The following is a 20,875-nucleotide window of genomic DNA, read 5'->3' on the forward strand; positions in this document are numbered from 1 at the left end:
TCTGTCTGTCTCTCTCTCTCTCTCTCTCTCTCTCTCTCAATCTCAATCTCTCTCTCTCTCTCTCCCCACTCCCCACTCCCCTCTCTCTCTCTCACACGCACACAGCCATGTAAGGCCCCAATCCCCCCTGTCTCTGTCTGCCTGCCTGCCTGCCTGTCTCTGTCTCTCTCTGTCTGTCTCTCTCTCTCTCTCTCTCTCTCTCAATCTCTCTCTCTCTCTCTCCCCACTCCCCACTCCCCTCTCTCTCTCTCACACGCACACAGCCATGTAAGGCCCCAATCCCCCCTGTCTCTGTCTGCCTGCCTGCCTGCCTGTCTCTGTCTCTCTCTGTCTGTCTCTCTCTCTCTCTCTCTCTCTCAATCTCAATCTCTCTCTCTCTCTCTCCCCACTCCCCACTCCCCTCTCTCTCTCTCACACGCACACAGCCATGTAAGGCCCCAATCCCCCCTGTCTCTGACTGTCTGCCTGCCTGCCTGCCTGTCTCTGTCTCTCTCTGTCTGTCTCTCTCTCTCTCTCTCTCTCTCTCTCAATCTCAATCTCTCTCTCTCTCTCTCCCCACTCCCCACTCCCCTCTCTCTCTCTCACACACACACAGCCATGTAAGGCCCCAATCCCCCCTGTCTCTGTCTGCCTGCCTGCCTGCCTGTCTCTGTCTCTCTCTGTCTGTCTGTCTCTCTCTCTCTCTCTCTCTCTCAATCTCAATCTCTCTCTCTCTCTCTCCCCACTCCCCACTCCCCTCTCTCTCTCTCACACGCACACAGCCATGTAAGGCCCCAATCCCCCCTGTCTCTGTCTGCCTGCCTGCCTGCCTGTCTCTGTCTCTCTCTGTCTGTCTCTCTCTCTCTCTCAATCTCAATCTCTCTCTCTCTCTCCCCACTCCCCACTCCCCTCTCTCTCTCTCACACGCACACAGCCATGTAAGGCCCCAATCCCCCCTGTCTCTGTCTGCCTGCCTGCCTGCCTGTCTCTGTCTCTCTCTGTCTGTCTCTCTCTCTCTCTCTCTCTCAATCTCAATCTCTCTCTCTCTCTCTCCCCACTCCCCACTCCCCTCTCTCTCTCTCACACACACACAGCCATGTAAGGCCCCAATCCCCCCTGTCTCTGTCTGCCTGCCTGCCTGCCTGTCTCTGTCTCTCTCTGTCTGTCTCTCTCTCTCTCTCTCTCTCTCTCTCTCTCAATCTCAATCTCTCTCTCTCTCTCTCCCCACTCCCCACTCCCCTCTCTCTCTCTCACACGCACACAGCCATGTAAGGCCCCAATCCCCCCTGTCTCTGTCTGCCTGCCTGCCTGCCTGTCTCTGTCTCTCTCTGTCTGTCTCTCTCTCTCTCTCTCTCTCACACACACACACACACATACACACACACACACACAGCCATGTAGGGCCCTGATCCCACTATCCTGTGGCTGAACAAAAGAAAAACCTTGCTCTTTCACACCTCTTGCTGCTGCTTTGCCTTCTCCACTCTGCTTACTGTGCTTTTTCTTTCCCCTGGCTCATGCGCTCTAAGGGTCTGTAGGAGATCCCCAAATGCAGTTCTTCTTTATTATGTTTCAGGTCAACTTCACAATGAGATTAGTCCAGGGGTGAAGAAGCTCAGGCCTCAGGGCCAAATCTGACCCTCTGAGGTGCCCAAGAGGGCCATGCCCCTGTCTTTTAGTACCACCTCCGTAACCTGAGACCCCCAATCATTTGGTGGCTTCCCAGCTTTTTTGCAGTTTTTCCTCCCGTTCTAAAAGGCTGAAGTGCCTCTCCTAAGGCTGATTTTCTGGGAGTAAGAGCTTGAAGCTACAATATGCTGGTAGTTTTTGTATTTTTGCTCCACCCCTTTGTCTTCACTCCTCCCCACCTCCCACCACTGGAATGTGGCCCCCAGGAGCTTCTCTGAAATGGAATCCAGCCCTCAGGCAGAAAGAAGTTCAATTCCCCTGGTCCAGGCTTTGTAGAAACTCTGGGTAGTATCTAATGTTAGTCCTGTGTAGAGTAGATCCACTGAAATGAATGGGACTGAAGTTAGATGTGACTAACTTAAGTCTCATTCATTTCAATGGATCTTAGATTTGTTGTGCCTGGTGCATCTCATTCATTTCAATGGGTCTGCTCTACATATAACTGGCATAGGATACTACCCTCTGCTCTTACATTTGTACTTATTTATTTATTTAAATTTATTAATCGCCCATCTGGCTGGTCACCCAGCCACTCTGGGCGATGTACAACAATAAAAACAGTTCAGAACAATAAAATTCAACATTAAAAACATCACATGTCTAAAATTACACTAACCCACCCCAAATGCCTGTCTGAACAACCACATTTTTAATGCATGGCGGAAGCTCATTAAAGAGGGGGCATGGCGGAGTTCCCTAGGGAGGGAGTTCCACAGAGTGGGGGCCACCACAGAGAAGGCCCTCTCCCTCGTCTTCACCAGCCTAGCTGTCCTGGCTGATGGGACACAGAGAAGGCCATCCGAGGCTGATCTTGTTGAGCGGCTAATGTCAGTGGACAAATCAGAGGGGGGCGGGGAGACATGGCACCCAATCTTTTGGCCAACAAAATGGGAAGCCCCAAAATGGGTCATCAGAAATCAAATTCTACCCCATTGCTTTTTGGTGACCCTGACTTTTGTGACAGTCCTATAAGCTGTTCTTAGGAAGTTATGGAGGTCAATATCCATGTTATATTGTGGGGAGTGGAATCAGGGGAAAAGATGTATGGATTGAAGCACCCCCCCTCCTTTTCCCACTGTAATTCACATACTGGCTGATGTGTGTAAATGGGGTGGTGTGTTCACCCAATAGGATTAGTGGGTGCACAAGGCAGGCTACATAAAAGCATGTTTTGTCTATTTTGATATTGCTGTGGTGACAACATGCATGCATTCATATTTGTGCCTGGCTGCGCTTTAAGATCACCAAGAGAGACCCTTCTCATCTGCCTACCTGTGAGAGCAGTTAGATGGGCGACCACACCTGAGAGGGTCTTTTTGCAATGGCCCCACAGCTTTGGAATAAGTTGACAGCCGGGGTCTGCCATGCTCCATCACTGCAGGCTTTTAGGAAGGCCTTGAAAACATATTATTTTACTTGGGTCTTCTCCTAATATGATTGCCGTTTTTACTGCTGGGTTTGTTGCTGCTTTTACTGCTGGTGTCATTGCTGTTTTTATTGCTGGCTTTGCTGGTTTTATTGCTGTTTTAATTGTTGGTTTGATTGCTGTTTTTATTGTGTTCTCACTGTTTTTATTGTGTTTTTATCACTCCTAATATCATACCGTTTCTGTGTGTTTTATCACAGTGCACCACTTCGGGAGGGCTTCTTCTCTGAAAGGCAGCCCAGAAATAGTTTAAATGAATAAATACATGGTTTGTTCATGCATACAATTTATAGGCCACTTGATAAGCAAAGTTCTCTGGGTTGCTGACAGAGCCAGTGTGGAGTAGTGGCTAGAGTGTTGGACCGGGAGTTGGGAGATCCGGGTTCTAGTCCCCACTCAGCCGTGGAAGCTCACTAGGTGACTCTGGGCCAGTCACAGACTCTCAGCCCAACCTACCTCACAGGGTTGTTGTTGTGAGGATAAAATGGAGAGGAGGAGGATTATGTATGCCACCTTGGGTTCCTTAAGGAGGAAAAAAGGTGGGATATAAATGTAAGAAATAAATAAAAAACTACAAAATTACAAAAGACAACAACAACAAAATACAACCAATACGACACCATCGTATGATCACAGAACAATGGTCATTGCTTATTTGGGTGTGGAGGTATTGTGCCAGTTGCTGGGGGTGGGGTGCAACACAAGAATGGGACAGACCTTCTTCCCATGTGGGCAGGCAGCATTCCAGGCTCTTCTGCAGTCTGGCTGTGCTGTACCGTGGGTCTGCCCCAGGAACCAATCAGCTGCTGGAGGGGAGGGGAGTGCTCAGGGTGGACCAAAGAGGGAACCACTCCCTTCTGGTCTGCTCCTAGGCTATAAGGGCCTGAGTCCAGGCTTTGACATTGCTGTTGTTGCCGGGAAGAATTAGGACGGGCAGCTAATATGGGGGCATGCTAGATTTATCCTGTAAAGAAAGGCGTATGGAACCTTAGACCCAGGGGGCCAAATCTAGCCTGCCTGAATCCCAATCTGACCATCCATGATTCTTGGCCACAGTACCCTTTTCCCCCAACCACTGATTGGTTGGTGGTTACCCAATGTTTGCAGGTTTTCCCCCATTCTAAAAGGGTGAAATGGTTCTCCTGAAGCTTAGATACTGGCAGGAAGAGCTGTTAGCTAAAATATGGGGGTATTTGGGGGTATTTTTGGCCCTGCCTCACCACTGGAATTCAGCACCTAAGAGCTTCTCTGATACATAGCATGGCTCCTGAGAGCTTCTCTGATACACAACTTGGCCCCTGAGAGCTTCTCCAATATACAGCTCGGCCCCCAAGAGTTTCTCTGTATAGAAATCAGGCCCCGAGAGGTTCTTCGATATAAAATTCGGCCCCCGAGAACTTCTCCGATATAGAATTCAGGCCCTGAGAGGTTCTCCGATTCAGAATTCGGCCCCCGAGAGCTTCTCCAATATAGAATTCAGGCCCCGAGATCTTCTCCAATATGGAATTTGGCCCCTGAGAGCTTCTCCGATATGGAATTTGGCCCCTGAGAGCTTCTCCGATATAGAATTCGGCCCCTGAGAGCGTCTCCAATATAGAATTTGGGCCCCGAGAGGTTCTCCAATATAGGATTCGGCCCCTGGGAGCTTCTCTGATATAGAATTCGGCCCCCGAGAGCTCCTCCAATATAGAATTCGGCCCCCGAGAGCTTCTCCGATATAGAATTCGGCCCTGGACAATACAGACTGATACAGACTGCAATAAAACAAACCCCTCTCTTATTCCTTCTGTAGAACGAGCAGTGCAACGATGAGGAATCTGAGGACGACTTCGAGGAGATGAACCTCTCACTCCTCTCCGCCCGGAACTTCCCACGCAAGGCCAGCCAGACCAGCATCTTCTTGCAGGAGTGGGACATCCCCTTTGAGCAGCTGGAGATTGGCGAGCTGATTGGCAATGGCCGCTTTGGGCAGGTGTTCCATGGCCGCTGGCATGGAGAGGTGGCCATCCGCCTCATCGACATCGAGCGGGACAATGAGGACCAGCTGAAGGCCTTCAAGAGGGAAGTGATGGCCTACAGGCAGACGCGGCATGAGAACGTGGTGCTGTTCATGGGTGCTTGCATGAGCCCTCCCCACCTTGCCATCATCACGAGGTAAGACGCGTGCTTGGGATACCATCAACCCACTCCTAAAAACTCACTCTGCAAAGCAGCCTACCCCAATGTGGCAGCCCCTGGATGTTTTATTTATTTATTTTATTTATTTACAACCTTTGTATACCACTCCACATCCAAAGCTCTTGGAGTGGTGAACAGCAGGCAGGATAAAAGAATAAAAACACCATATATATGCAGTTCTGACAAACCAAGTTTTGATAAACCCTGGCTGGTCACTCAAGTAAGGCCTCTCAAAATAACAGTGTCTTCAGGAGATGCCGGAAGCAACACAATGTTGGCGCCTGCCTGACCTCCAAAGGCAGGGAGTTCCACAGGAAGGGGGCCACCACTCTGAAGGCTCTTTTCCTGGTGGACTCCAGTTGGGCCACGGGTCCATGTGGAACCACCAGGAACATGCCCTCAGATGCCCTCAGTGACCGGGCAAAGGGAGAAGGTGCTCTCTCAGGTATCCTGGTCCCAAGTTGTTTAGGGCTTTGTATACTAGTACTAAAACCTTAAACCTGGCCCAGTAGCAAATAGGCAGCCAGTGCAGTTCCCTCAGTAAAGGAGTTGCATGCTGAAAAGGGGCAGCTCCCGACAACAACTGAGCTGCTGCGTTCTGCACTAGCTCCAGCTTCTGGACCAGCCTCAAGGGCAGCCCCACATAGAGTGCACTGCAGTAATTCAGTCCTGGGGTTACTAGTGCCTGGACCACTGTGGCCAAGCTATCCCTGTCCAGGAGAGTCTGTAGCTGGGAAACCAGCCGAAGCTGGTAAAAGGCACTCAGAGCCACAGTGGCCACTTGGGCCTCCAATGACAATGATGGAGTACCCCCAGACTATGAGCCTATGAACCCCAAACTATGAACCCCCAGACTGTGAGAGCCAGTGTGGTGTAGTGGCGAGAGTGTTGGACTGGGAGCCGGGAGATCTGGGTTCTAGTCCCCACTCGGCCATGGAAGCTCACTGGGTGACTTTGGGCCAGTCACAGACTCTCAGCCCAACCTACCTCACAGGGTTGTTGTTGTGAGGCTAAAACGGAGAGGAGGAGGATTATGTACGCCGCTTTGGGTTCCTTAAAGAGGAAAAAAGCGGGGTATAAATGTAATAAAAATAACAATAAACCTGATCTTTCAGAGGGAGTGCAACCCCTTCCAGAACAAGCAATGAGCCTATCTCCCACAACCAGGAACCACTCATCCACAGGGCTTCCATCTTGCCAGGATTTTTGGACTACATGATGGGAGCTGTAGTCCAAAACATCTGGAGGGCACCATATCGGGGAAAGGTGTTGTAAATGTTGCCCCATCTTCTCACTTTGAGGAAGGAAAAATGCAAAACTGTATCTAAAGAATCCCCATCAGATGTGTTGGTATGGTATTTTGAATCCTCTTCCAGTTAAGAGGACTTGACTTGACCCTTCTCATGTAGGCCTGCAAAATGCTTCCCAGATCTCCTCCTTGACAGCTTGATGAACCAAGTATGCTAGTGCCGTGAAGTTGGTGCCTTACTTTGGGTCTGCTGAGTTCCCTGCTCTGCATTCCTTTGTTCCCAGCCTCCTTTCCAAGGTCGAAGTGTCATGTTATCAGATGGCCCCCAATGTAACAGGGACATCCTCAGGCTGTGATCATGAAGTGTTTCTCCTCTTCAGCTGGGAGCTGATCTTCCTTCTTAGGTTACTAGTGTTGCATGACATTGGCATTATTTAAAATGAGAAGTGGGAGGTTTTTCTTGGTGCCTGGTGGCTGTTGTCATCGTCTGTGGTGGCAAGGTGCTCTGGGTAGTTCCACAGGACACTCTGCACGCGCCTTGTGCTGTTATGACTTTATTGAATCAAACCTTGATCCTCCTCGGTTGTTGTGGCGAGTTGTGGGTCACAAAGCCAGTTGTACTTCTCCCCCTCTTCAATGCATCTGGGATTGCTAGGGGAATGGTATGTTAAGGTCGGAGGGAGGGGGCAGCTGGAACTGGAATGTTGGGGGAAGGAACTGTTGGGATTTGTCTGTTGAAGCAGTTAGAGCAGAGCTGGAGGACCTCTTTCAGCCCAAGGATTGAATTCAGTTTTGGGGAAGCATTGAGGGTCCACATTCCAGTGGTGGGCGGAGTAAAAGGCACAAGAGGCGTGGCCAAATATCAACAATATTTTAGCTTAAAGCAATTCCTGCCAGTTACTAAGCCTTAGGAGAGGCATTTCAACCTGTTTGATCAGGAGGGCGGGGGGGGGGAGAGAATGTGCAAAAGTTGGAAAAACACTGTGGATGTCCTTCATCAGGAAATCATCATCATCATTTAATTTATATGCTGCTTTTCCATGAAAGTGCCCAAAGTGTCTAACAAAACAGTAGTATAACAACAACAAAATCATTATAATAGGACCTCATTACAATCACGAACAACTCATTTCACTGATACTAATATAATAACATTTCAGTTTAATTACAAAATAGGCAAAAATAAACATTGCAACACAATATCAATTGTTATCTTTCAGTAGTGTGCAAACCAGAGCCCAATAAACTAAATCTTTCCTATGCATTAAGGCTTTAATAAACACTACGAACTGCGACACCTATGCCAGGAAACCCAAGTTCAGAAAATAGCAGCCAGGTTTCTTGGAGCCTGCAGCAGCTGATCTCTACCAGGCTCCACTCTCTCATGCTGGTGAAGTCCTCAAGGCTCCAACAGAGACAAGGGTGCTAATGTTCAGTCTCTTCCCCTGTGCTCTGGATGTCTCTGCTGCTCCAGCCCTTTGGGGGCTCTCCAGATATCCGTGGCATCCCCAACTCCGCTTGCATTTGCGAGCCAAGCTGTGGGTTTTTCCCGCAAATCCCGGCACTTTTTCCATGCTTTTTTTTATTTGTGCAAATAGACATTTGAACAAATTGCAGGTGCAGTATGCGTAATTTGTGCAAATTTTGCCCGCAATTTGTGCAATATGCAACCGCAACTTACGCACACTTCTCTTTAAGCGAATAAATTTTAAAAACAGAAAATCTGGGAACTGGCCCAAGTTGATGCAGATCGAGTTGATGCAGCTCGTGGGAAATGAGCCAAAGGGGGGGGGGCTGAACTGATGAAAGTTCAGCGAGCTCCACCCCCTGGTAGGATTCTTCCTACATCCCTAAAAACCACTAAATGATTGGCCATTATGGGAAAGGGGGTTTCAGCTAGAGATGTATTCATTTCAGTTTGTTTTTGATCAGGATTTACCCAAGTTGCACCTTCCAGACCACCCCTGATGTGATCTGCGGGTGAAGTCTGCATGTTTCCAAGCTTGCAATGTGATTTGTGGACCTAAAAAAAGCGTGTTTGACAGAATATGTACTTTTGAAAAATGCACACGAACACACTTCAATCAACGAGAGAAGAATCTGTCCATTTCCAAGGTGCACGTAACTGATGTGTACATTTGGAAAAATATGCACAAATATACACATGGGTTTTCATGCGAAAAGAACATGAATAGCTTTCAATCTGATATGGACTCGATTTGGAATGAACTTCAAGATGGAATTCAGAGAGCTTGAGTTTTGTTGATTTTGAGCTTGAATTTAGCTGATTCTCACATCCCTGGTTTGGGCAGAAAAAGGGGGCATGGTCATCTGGGGAACCCTGGAGGACAAGACTGGGATCTAAGGAGGGACAGATTTGGCCTGTGGACCAGAGATTTCCATCCCTGAGGGTTTTGGACTGGGGTGGAAGGTGTACGGTGTTCTTAGCACAGGAATGGTCTAGGACAGTCTTCCCCCTGACCATTAGCCATACTGGATGGGGCTGATGGGATTTGGATCCCAAAACATCTGGAGGGACCCAGGATGGAGATGCCTTAGTCTCGGAGATGAGATGCCCTGATCTGGAAGTTCCTCTGTAAAAAGAAGAATACAAAACAAAAACAAAAAAGAAGTTTGTATCCGAAGTAATACTGCACACACAAACGTAACTTGATATTTATCTGTTTTTCATTCTCACATGCATAAAGTCTGTTAAATTGTTAATCCTGGTCTGTATCCCATGGAATTCATGTTTTAAGGGTCTGAACATCCACCCTGAAGCAAAGTATTCATGATGAGCCCATGTGATGATGGCTTCTCCATACCATGTCCATGATGTATATTGCAGTTGATCATATGCTTGTTCAGCATGGTATGGAGAGTTTCCATGCCAGGGCCTGATATCACCAGGAGTGAGAGCCCAGTGGAAAGCATGATGCAGTGCTGCCTCTTTTGGTCCAGCTGAGCCCAGGTATCCTGGTCCATGGGGAGTCTGAAGTGGAAACTGAGAAAGCCAGGCATAGGGATGTACGAAAATCACTTACCTTCAGGGATTATGCTGATGGTGGGTGGGGAGGCACTCCATCCCTCCCCCTGGAATCCTGGACAGGGGGGGAGGCGCTCCGTTCCTCCCCCCCTGGAATCCTGGCCGGCCGGCTGTGCTCCGCAGCGATTCTGCAGAGCCTCCAGCCGGCTCCGCCAGCAGCTGGACATCCAGCCGCTGGCTAGCAGGGACGCAAATGGCAGTGGCTGTAGCTGCCGCCATTTGCGTCCCTGCAGTCAGCCATGATAGGCTATGTAAATGTTTACATAGCCTATCACGGCTGACTTAAAAAAAAAAATGCGCATACGCAAATGGCGGCAGCCATGGCCGCCACCATTTGCGTTCCTTATTTTGACATGTCCTAGTCTACGTAAACATTTACGTAGACTAAGACGGCGAAAATAAGGGGAACGCAAATAGCGTAGACGCTACGCTATTTGCGTTCCCCTTATTTTCGCCGTCTTAGTCTACGTAAATGTTTACGTAGACTAAGACGTGCCAAAATAAGGAGCGCAAATGGCAGCGGCAGCAGCCGATCGGAAGACCCGCAGCCGCCACCGCCGAACTGCCGCTGCCACCGGAGCCGCCACCTCCAGGAAGATCCACCCAAGGTAAGTCTCGTCCCGGGGGTGGTGGGCCGTTCCGCCACTGATTTCGGGGGGCCGAATGCGCTGGCATTCGGCCTCCCCGAGATCCGTGGCGGAACTTTCGTACATCCCTAGCCAGGCAAGAGTTCCGGCAAAGATGCGGGAACTATGGACAGCTCCAAGTGGAGCTGAGAAAAATTCAGGCTGGATGGAGGCACCCAACAGACTAAGATGTTGCTCCAGCAAAAGCCTGGAGCTCACTGCAGATTAGAATTGACTGGGCTTAAAAGGAGCCAGTCCCCCTATGAGGTGTTGGCTCTGGCAGAGCTGGAGGAAGTCCAACTTAGCTGAGTGTTTGGAGTTTTCAGAGAAGGAGAGCAGAGGAATCTCAGGCTGCAGAGTGTCAACAGTGCTGATCCCTGGGATTCTCCTGTCTCAGATGTCTCAAGCAGAGCAGCATCTTTTCAGGTTTGTTCTACTAGTATCTTTAATGTCGAAAGAGCTCTCCAGTGGGAAAGCAAGATATCTGTACATTTCACCAAAGTTGTAAACACTGGTCATCACATTGAGATGATTTCCCTAAGGTGATGTGGTAGGAATTTTGAACGGGGGGGGGGGGGGGCTTCAGCTGAATGGCTAGTAGATTTTTCCCCCCTTTGGGAATAACAGTGTGGATGCTTGGCATTAATCTTAATTAGTTTTCAGCAAGAACAGATGTGATCACAGGTCTTGCTCAGCACTCCGTGTGCAGCAACAGAGATGGCAGGATGACCTTGCCTCTAGCCTGACAGCCTTTCTCCATGGCAGCTACCTGCACATGGTTGCACTTCTACTGCATCAGCAGATGGACAACAGTTTCTCCGCCCTGCTCTGCTTTGCTTCAGGTGCTCCTGGAGCTAAGCAATATCAGGTGGCTGAAAGAAGGATGGAGAGATGTAAGGAAAAGGACAGTCAAGAGGCACAGGATCCTGAAAGAAGAGGTGGCGGCGAGAGGGGGCTAAAGGGCCCAAGGGCTGCTGCACAAACAAATTTAGACTGGGCAGCTTGGCCATGGGTCCTGGCAGTGGTGTAGGGGACCGATGGTTCACAGGGATGCAGCAGCAGCACTTTTTTTCTCATGAAATTTTATAAGGTTAACAAAATAAAGGCAACCAAAAGAAGTACATAATAATAAATCAAAATAATGAAAGGAATAAAGGAATTCCCTCATTAGAAATCCTCATCTATAACAGATATGCTTATGGAACACCTACAATAAAACGACCTAAGTAGGAGCTCAGTATCTAATGCAAGTAAAAATACAAGTTCTGCAATGTATAAGGAGCATGCATAAGTCAAGCAAGGGGCTGGATGCTCCCAATCTCGTCTGATCTTGGATGCTAAGCAGGGTCAGGCCTAGGGGTGTATGAAACCCCGCTTACCTGGTTCCGCTGGGGGGGAAGGCACTCCGTCCCTCCCCCCAGAATCCTGGCCAGCCGGCTCTGCTCCGCGGGGATTCTGCAGAGCCGCCAGCCAGCTCCACTAGCAGCCAGACATCCGGCCACTGGCTACCAGGGACGCAAATGGTGGCTGCCATAGCCACCGCCATTTGTGTCCCTGTATTCAGCCATGATAGGCTACGTAAAGACTTACGTAGCCTATCACGTCTGGGTTAAAAACAAAAACGCGTACGCAAATGGCGGTGGCTATGGCCGCTGCCATTTGCATTCCTTATTTTTGGCCTTCTTAGTCTACGTAAACTAAGACGGTGAAAATAAGGGGGAACGCAAATAGCGTAGCGGGCGCTATTTGCATTCCTCTTTATTTTCGCCGTCTTAGTCTACGTAAATATTTACGTAAACTAAGACGGCGAAAAATAAGGAACACAAATGGCGGCGGCCGTAGCCACTGCCATTTGCGTACGCGTTTTTTTTTTTTAACCCGGACGTGATAGGCTATGTAAGTCTTTACGTAGCCTATCACGAATGGGGGGGGGAATAGACTGCAAATGGCGGCGGCAGCCGGTCGGAAGACCAGCCGCTGCTGCCGCCGAAGCTGCCGCTGGAGCCGCCACCATCCAGAACATCCGCCCCAGGTAAGTCTCATCCTGGGAGGGATCTGCAGGGGGCGGGGGGGTGGCAGGCCATTCCGCCACGGATTTGGGGGGGCCGAATGCACTGGCATTCGGCCTCACCAAGATCCGTGGCAGAATTCTCTGACATCCCTAGTCAGGCCTGACTAGTACTTGGATGGGAGACCGCCTGGGAATCAGGCTTCCTGCATTGAGCAGGGGGTTGGACTCGATGGTCTTGTAGGCCCCTTCCAACCCAACTTCTATGATTCTATGAAAGTGCATGTCATTTTGTGTGTTTGTGGTATTAATCAGAAAAAAAACAAGTACAGACAACTCTACTTCATTGGAACTTTATCGAAAGTCTGAAGTGCCTCTGTGCTGTGCATTTCCTGTGCATTTCCTCAGCATAGGAAAAAAATGGAAGCCATGGTGCCATAATACCATTCTTCATGTTAGGGTTCCTTGCTCACTGCACTTGCTGAGTAAGTTTATACATACTCATAGTCTCGCATATTTTATTAACCCACTGCTCTTTAGTTGGTTGCTTTGAGGACTTCCATTTACATGCTCCACATGACTTTGCAGCTCTATACAATTGCTTAAGAAGGTCTTAATGCAGGAATCCAGGATCATTAGGTTCAAAAAGATGAAGCAGCATTGCTTTAGGAGTTACCAGTGGTCTAACATGAAGAAATTGCTGACAGTAATCAGCAACCATGTTCCAAAATTCCCGCACATTTTTTGTAATAATTCTTTATTTAGTTTTGACAATATACATAAAACAACATAAACAATAATCCATCATATAAAATAAGACTAAGAAGTAGAAAAAAAGAGGGAAGAGAAAAGAAGAAAAAAGGAAAAGAAAAGAAAAAAGAAAAAAATCCGCAATAATTCAAACAACATATGGAATCGTATTACAATACACACTCATGAAAAATAAGTAGGAGTTATTCCTAACTCCTACTCCCACACATTTTTCATTAACAGGGATGCTGACGTCACCTGCCACCCCCATCAGCTTTCCCTGTTCCCTGTGAGCTTAGCTGCAATCCTCACAGTAGCCAGGAGGAAAATAATTTTCCCAGCAACAATGTATTGTTCTCTGTCATAATGCAAAGTGTTTTGGGTGTTGTTGTTGTTCAGTCATTCAGTTGTGAACGACTCTTCATGACCCCATGGACCATAGCACGCCAGGCCTTCCTGTCCTGCGCTCTCTCCCGGAGTGTGCTCAAGTTCATATTCATTGCATCGGTGATGCTATCTAGCCATCTCATCCTCTGCCGTCCCCTTCTCCTTTTGCCTTCAGTCTTTCCCAGCATCAGGGTCTTTTCCAGAGAGTTTTCTCTTCGCATTAGGTGGCCAAAATATTTGAGCTTCAGCTTCAGTATCTGTCCTTCCAATGAGCACTCAGGGTTGATTTCCTTTAGGATTGACTGATTTGACCTCCTTGCAGTCCAGGGGACTCGTAAGAGTCTTCTCCAGCACCACAGTTCAAAAGCATCGATTCTTCGGTGCTCAGCCTTCCTTATAGTCCAGCTCCCACAGCCATACGTTACTACTGGGAAAACCATAGCTTTGATTAGACAGACCTTTGTTGGCAAGGTGATGTCTCTGCTTCTTACTATGCTGTCTAGATTTGCCATAGCTTTCCTCCCAAGGAGCAAGCGTCTTTTAATTTCATGGCTACAGTCACCGTCTGCGGTGATCTTGGAGCCCAAGAAAATAAGATCTGTCACTGCTTCCATTTCTTCCCCTTCTCTATGCCAGGAAGTGATGGGGCCAGATGCCATGATCTTTGTTTTTTTTAATGTTGAGTTTCAAACCAGCTTTTGCACTATCCTCTTTCACCCTCAACAAGAGGCTGTTGAGATCCTCTTCGCTTTCTGCCATTAGGGTGGTATCGTCTGCATATCGGAGGTTGTTGATAATTCTCCCAGCAATCTTAATTCCGACCTGTGATTCATCCAACCCGGCATTTCTCATGATGTACTCTGCATATAAGTTAAATAAGCAGGGTGACAATATGCAGCCTTGTCGTACTCCTTTCCCAATTTGGAACCACTCGGTTGTTCCATGTCCGGTTCTTACTGTTGCTTCTTGACCCTCGTACAGGTTTCTCAGGAGACAGGTAAGGTGGTCTGGTACTCCCATCACTTTAAGAATTTGCCACAGTTTGTTGTGATCCACACAATCAAAGGCTTTAGCATAGTCAATGAAGCAGAAATAGACGTTTTTCTGGAATTCTCTTGCTTTCTCCAAGATGCAGCGAATGTTGGCGATCTAATCTCTAGTTCCTCTGCCTCTTTGAAACCCAGCTTGTACTTCCGGTAGTTCTCGGTTCCCATACTGCTGAAGCCTAGCTTGTAGGATTTTGAGCATCACCTTGCTGGCATGTGAAATGAGCGCAATTGTGCGGTAGTTTGAACACTCTTTGGCGTTGCCCTTCTTTGGAATTGGAATGTAAACTGACCTTTTCCAGTCTTGCGGCCATTGTTGAGTGTTCCAAATTTGTTGGCATATTGAATGCAGCACTTTAACAGCATCATCTTTTAGGATTTTAAAGAGCTCAGCTGGAGTACTGTCATCTCCGCTAGCTTTGTTGTTACTAATGCTTCCTAAGGCCCACTTGACTTCACTCTCGAGGATGTCCGGCTCAAGTTCAGTGAGCGCACTATCATGGCTATCAGGGACATTCAGATCTTTCCTGTATAGTTCTTCTGTGTATTCTTTCCACCTCTTCTTAATCTCATCTGCTTCTGTTAGGTCCCTGCCTTCTTTGTCCTTTATCATGCCCGTCTTTGCACAAAACGTTCCCTTGAGATCTCCAATTTTCTTGAAGAGATCTCTAGTCTTTCCCATTCTGTTGTTTTCCTCGATTTTTTTGCATTGTTCATTTAAGAAGGCCCTCTTGTCTCTCCTTGCTATTCTCTGGAACTCTGCATTCAGTTGGATATATCTTCCCCTTTCTCCCTTGCTTTTCGCTTCCCTTCTTTCCTCAGCTACTTGTAAAGCCTCATCAGAAAGCCACTTTGCTTTCTTGCATTTCTTTTTCTTTGGGATGGATTGAGTTGCTGCCTCCTGAACAATGTTATGGACCTCCGTCCATAGTTCCTCAGGCACTCTGTCTATCAGGTCTAATCCCTTAAATCTATTCCTCACCTCCACTGTATATTCATAAGGGATATGATTTAGGTCATACCTGAATGGTTTAGTGGTTTTCCCTACGTTCTTCAATTTAAGCTGAAATTTTGCAAGAAGAAGCTCATGATCTGAGCCATAGTCAGCTCCAGGTCTTGTTTTGACTGACTGTATAGAGCTTCTCCATCTTTGGCTGCAAAGGACATAATCAATCTGATTTCGATATTGACCATCTGGTGATGTCCATGTATAGAGTTGTCTCTTGTGCTGTTGGAAAAGAGTGTTTGCTATGATCAGCGTGTTCCCTTGGCAAAACTCTATTAGCTTTTGTCCTGCTTCATTTTGTACACCAAGGCCATGCCTGCCTGTTATCCCAGTGATTTCTTGACTTCCTACTTTAGCATTCCAATCCCCTATGATGAAGAGGACATCTTTTGTTGGTGTTAGTTCTAGAAGGTGTTGTAGGTCTTCATAGAACCGATCAACCTCAGCTTCTTCGGCATCAGTGGTTGGGGCATAGACTTGAATTACTGTGATGTTGAATGGTTTGCCTTGGATTCGTACTGAGATCATTCTATCGTTTTTGAGATTGTACCCCAGTACTGCTTTTCCCACCCTTTTGTTGACTATGAGTGCTACTTCATTTCTTCTAAGGGATTCTTGCCCACAATAGTAGATATGATGGTCACCTGAATTAAATTCGCCCATGCCTGTCCATTTTAGTTCGCTGATTCCCAAGATGTCGATGTTCAATCTTGCCATCTCATGTTTGACCACCTCCAGCTTACCTTGATTCATTGATCTGACATTCCAGGTTCCTAAACAATATTGTTCTTTACAGCACTGGATTTCCTTTTCACCACCAGACACATCCACAGCTGAGTGGCCAGTAACTAAGCCTTAGGAGAGGCGTTTCAACCTTTTCAAATGGGGAAAAAACTGCACAAAAGTCAGAAAAACATCAAATGATTGGTGTTTGGGGGTGGGAGTGAGACCAGGGGACTCTGGAGGGCTGGATTGGGATCCCCAGAGGGCTGGATTCAGCACCAGGCCTGAGGTTCTGTACCGCTGGGCTGGGCTAGATGGAGAAACAATCTGACCTGAAATAAGAGAGATGATGATGACGACGATGATGACTGCAAGAGCATTTGGCCATAACTTCTTGAAATGAATTCTGCTGATATCACATTTGGTCCATGTTGGATCTGACTTCGGTGCATTCCAGTATGATGTAGGGATGTTGGTGGAATCTGTCTGGGAGGTAGAGCTCGCCGAGCTTCCATCAGCTTGGCCCCTCGGACTTCATTTCTGCATTGAGTTGGACATGTTTGCAGATTTTCAGTTTTTTTTAAAAAAAAAATTGCATAAATAGCAATTTGTGCAAATTGCAGTTGCAATTTGTGTAATTTGCACAAATTGCAACCAAAATTTGCGCAAATTATGCAAATCAGTATTTACTATTGCCATCATCATCATCATTACATTTTACATCCCACCTTTCTTCCTCTTCCAAAAACCCAAGGAGGCTTACATTATCCTCTTCCTCCTCTCCATTTTATCCTCACAACAACCCTGTGAGGTAGGTTAGGCTGAGAGTCAGTGGCTGGCCCAATGCCACCCAGTGAGCTTCATGGCCAAGTAGGGTCTAGAACCCACATTTCCCAAGTCCCAGTCCAACGCTCTTTCCACTGCATCACACTGGCTCTCTATGTTTCTGAGACAGGAAGATCATGGCCCGTGACCTGTATTTTCAGAGGAACTTCTAAAGGTCAGAATGCTCTTCTAGAGTGGCCTCATGGGGGCTTCTCACCATCTTGAAAACCACATTGGCTCTCAACCAAAAGTGTAAACAACTTTCCGTTTCAATCCCTGCACTTGCATTGATTCAACAATCATAAAAGGGAAATGTAGTGTTTAAACATGGAGCTCTCTGATGAAATATTAAACACCACCATTTCTCTTGGGCATGTTAAAGTGGCCCTCTGGCAATATGGAAGCTGTTCTACATCCTGTTTTGCCGGCTTCCCACCCTATTCATGTCACTAATGATGCTCCCATTTGGAAGAAATCGTTAGCCTCCAGCAGCTGGTCTCAGGAAAGCCAAGCTTAATTAGGAGTTGTTAGTCTCTAGTAGGTCTTACTATTACCCATTTAATTATGGCTATGCCAAAGAAATATGGGAAACACAAACCTGTTTCTTCTAGAAAGCTTCTCAAGAAGATTGCCAGAGATGAAACAGCTCTTTTCTCTGTGTTTCTTTTGTAATCTCCCCTCATGGCAAGGAAAACATGTTTTAATTACATGAAAAACATTGTATTAGACACACTACACATTAGCTGTTGTGCACACAGCAGGGGATCTTGTGGGGAGGGGAAACTCACATGAACTGTTGCAACAGCATTTGGCCGTAACTTCCTGAAATGAATTCTGCTGATACCAGATTTGGTCCACATTGGACCTGAGTTTGTTGCATTCCAGTATCATGTGGGGATCTTGGAGGAATCTGTCTGGGACGTAGAGCTCGCCGAGCTTCCATCAGCTTGCCCCCCCCCCCTGGACTTTGGCTTTACATCAAGTTGGACCTGTTTGTAGATTTTTGGTTGTTTTTTTTTTTTTTTAAATGCATAAATAGTAATTTGTGCAAATTGCAGCTGCAATTTGTCTAATTTGTGCAAATTGCAACAAAATTTGGGCAAATTATGCAAATTGCTATTTACGGAAATAAAATATAAAACATTACCAAAAAAGTTCCTGGATTTCCAGAACAAACCCACAGCTCATCTCACAAGTGCAAGCTGAGTCAGGGATGTTGCGGAAATCCAGTGAGCCCAAAAAAGGCTGGATTTCCCGGCGACAGACTTCTCTAATATGTGGGACTTCACTCCACAGATTTTGGTGCAGCAAAGTTTGCAATATAAAGAGCTAGTTGACTCTTAAAGCCCTGAATGGCTCAGGGTCTACATAGCTCTCAAATCCACCCCTCTCCCAGTTTTTCCACTCACTCAGGGCAGCTGAAAGCATCTTCTTGAACAACTCTCAAGCATCATCTATCTATCTATCTATCTATCTATCTATCTATCTATCTATCTATCTATCTATTACATGTATATATTTCCTCCCCCCCTCTTGCAAGGAACCCAAGGTGGCTCACATGCTCCTTCCCCTCCCTATTTTATCCTCATTCCAACCCTGTGAGGTAGGTTAGGCTAAGAGTCAGTGACTGGGCCAAAGTCACCCAGTGAGCTTAATGGCCCAATGGGGACTAGAACCCAGATCTCTCGAGTCCCAGTCCAACAGTCTCAATACTGCACTGAGGTGGCTGTAACCACTACACTATACTGATTCTAACCACTACACTACAATTATTGGCTTATATTTGTTTTACGTTTTATCGTGGAAGGCACCCTGGAATATTTATATTTACCATGAATGGAAAGTGCTATAGCTCAATGGAAGCATGCAGAACCTGCTTGGCATGCAGAAGGTCGCAGGTTCAATCCCCAACAGCACCAGGTAGGGCTGAGAAAGATTCTGAAAACCTGTTGGAGAGCTGCTGGCACTCACTATAGATACTCACTATAGGTAATACTGGGCAAAATGGACCAAAGATCTGATTCAGTAGAAGGCAGCTTCCTGTATAACCTCTGGGGAAAGGGTCATGGCTCTGTAATGGTTCAGCATGCTTTGTATGCTGAGGTTCCCAGGTTCTCCAAACCTCAGGTTCCCAGCTGTCTCCAAACAGGGCTCTGAAAGACCCTTACTGAAATCCTGGAGAACCACTGTATTGTAGACAATACTGAGCTAGCTAGATGGATCAGTCTTCTGACGCAGTGCAAGGCAGCTTCCTAATGGACAACAAAGGTATCTACAGAAGTATTTTTGTGGCTCTTTCACTCAAACAGCCTTCCGCTCAAGTTCAGGGCTGACCTCAACTGGGGAGGTGCAGAGCTTGTGAACAATTTTGCTCCCTGCCATTGTTTGCCATGATGGTGAAGTGCAGATTTGAAAGGGGGGGGGGGGATGGCACCAATGCAGCAGCTGACGGAGGCTGTGAAGAGGCATGATCGGACTCATTGTAAGGGCAATTAAATGCCAATTAAAAGGAGATCCAGGCTTGTAGTCACCCCATCCATTTGCACAGACTGCTCACATCCCCCTGCAGGGTGGAAAGTGGAGCTCTCGTCTATGGGGGGCTGCCCATCTCAAGGACATTCCAAGTCCCCTTTCTGAATGTTTAACTTTCAGTTAAAAGAGAAAAGACAATGAAATCTCTAGCCATTTGTTTTACTAGTGGAACAATATTCGTCCCAGCTGCTCATTAAGAACTCATTCAATTCAATTGCTTTTCTGGCTGTTCTGCTGTGATTTCCCACCCCATTAGCCCCCTCGCTACAACATTTCTAGCTACAGACCTTGATGGCACAGGACTGTGAAACAGGTTCCCCAAGTCTGAAGGTAAGGTCAAAGAGACCCTGGAAACAAAATGAAGAACTTTTAAATGTGGCCAGAGTTTGAGAAAGCTCTAAATTCCTAGTACTTTTAGGGCGTAATCCTATGGGGATAGGCAGCCGCCTCCGAACCTGGAGGCAACCGCCTATCCAATGCAGGGCAGGAGAAGCACAGAGGGGATCGTTCCCTCCACGTTTCTCCTGCCCTGCATTTGCGGATAGACAGCTGATTTCAGCTGTCTAGCCGCGGAAAGGCAGAGCGGTGGAGGAGGCTGCTGGACAACACATAGGATGTGTTGTACAGGCTTTTCCTCCCTCCCTGCCCCAGAACGTCCTCCAGAACATCCCTTTTTGGCCGCACCATGATCCTCTTGCGAGCGTGGAGCGTGAGGCTGTTGTGCGCTGCCTGTGAGGCAGTGCTGAAGGAGGGGGGGAGGTCGGTTCTCCAGGAACTGATCTCGGAGCATGGGCTCCAAGGTCGGTTCCCAGAAAACCAGATATCCTATGGCCGTCTAGCCTCTGAATAGCAGCCATAGGATTGCTCTCTCACCTGACAGAACCTCTTAACATCCAAGAAGACATTGACTGGATTCAGAGAGGAGAGACACTAGCTCAGTGGCAGAAAATATATGTGCCTTGCGTATGAAACTCTAAATTCCTAATACTTTTAGAGCTTGAGGTTTGACAGTTGCTCCCGTCGCTTTGGAAATTATTAGGGGTGAACGAAAGTCACTTACCTTTTCTCGCAGCTTTTTCGCGGTGGGGGGGAGCGCTTCGCTGCTCCCCCCGCGAAGTTCAGGCCGGGGGGGGGAGGCTTCCCACCTCGCCCGGCCGAAATTCAGGCCGGGGGGGGAGGCTTCCCGCCTCGCCCGGCCGAAATTCAGGCCAGGGAGGAGGCTTCCCGCCTCGCCCGGCCGCGAACACGAAAGTAAAAAAAAAAAAAAAGTCCCCTGATAGGCTACGTGACGATTCATGTAGCCTATCACAGCTAGATCTGGAAAGTCAGCCGTGATAGGCTACGTGAATTGTCACGTAGCCTATCACGGGTGACTTTAAAAAAAAAAAAAAAGCGCGTACGCGAA

General features: G+C 47.5%; 1 protein-coding gene across 1 annotated transcript in view; it reads left to right on the plus strand.

Annotated features, from left to right (window-relative positions):
* Positions 1–20,875, plus strand: part of KSR2 (kinase suppressor of ras 2) — a 349,744-nt gene that overhangs the window by 263,868 nt on the left and 65,001 nt on the right. Inside the window, exon 14 of the mRNA XM_084819248.1 lies at positions 4,887–5,248. Coding sequence (XP_084675374.1) covers positions 4,887–5,248 — 362 coding nt within the window. The remainder of the gene's footprint in view (positions 1–4,886; positions 5,249–20,875) is intronic.

This window comes from Heloderma suspectum, chromosome 13, assembly GCF_057233095.1.
Source record: "Heloderma suspectum isolate Gila_16-S chromosome 13, 16-S_ref, whole genome shotgun sequence".
Taxonomy (NCBI): Eukaryota; Metazoa; Chordata; class Lepidosauria; order Squamata; family Helodermatidae; genus Heloderma; species Heloderma suspectum.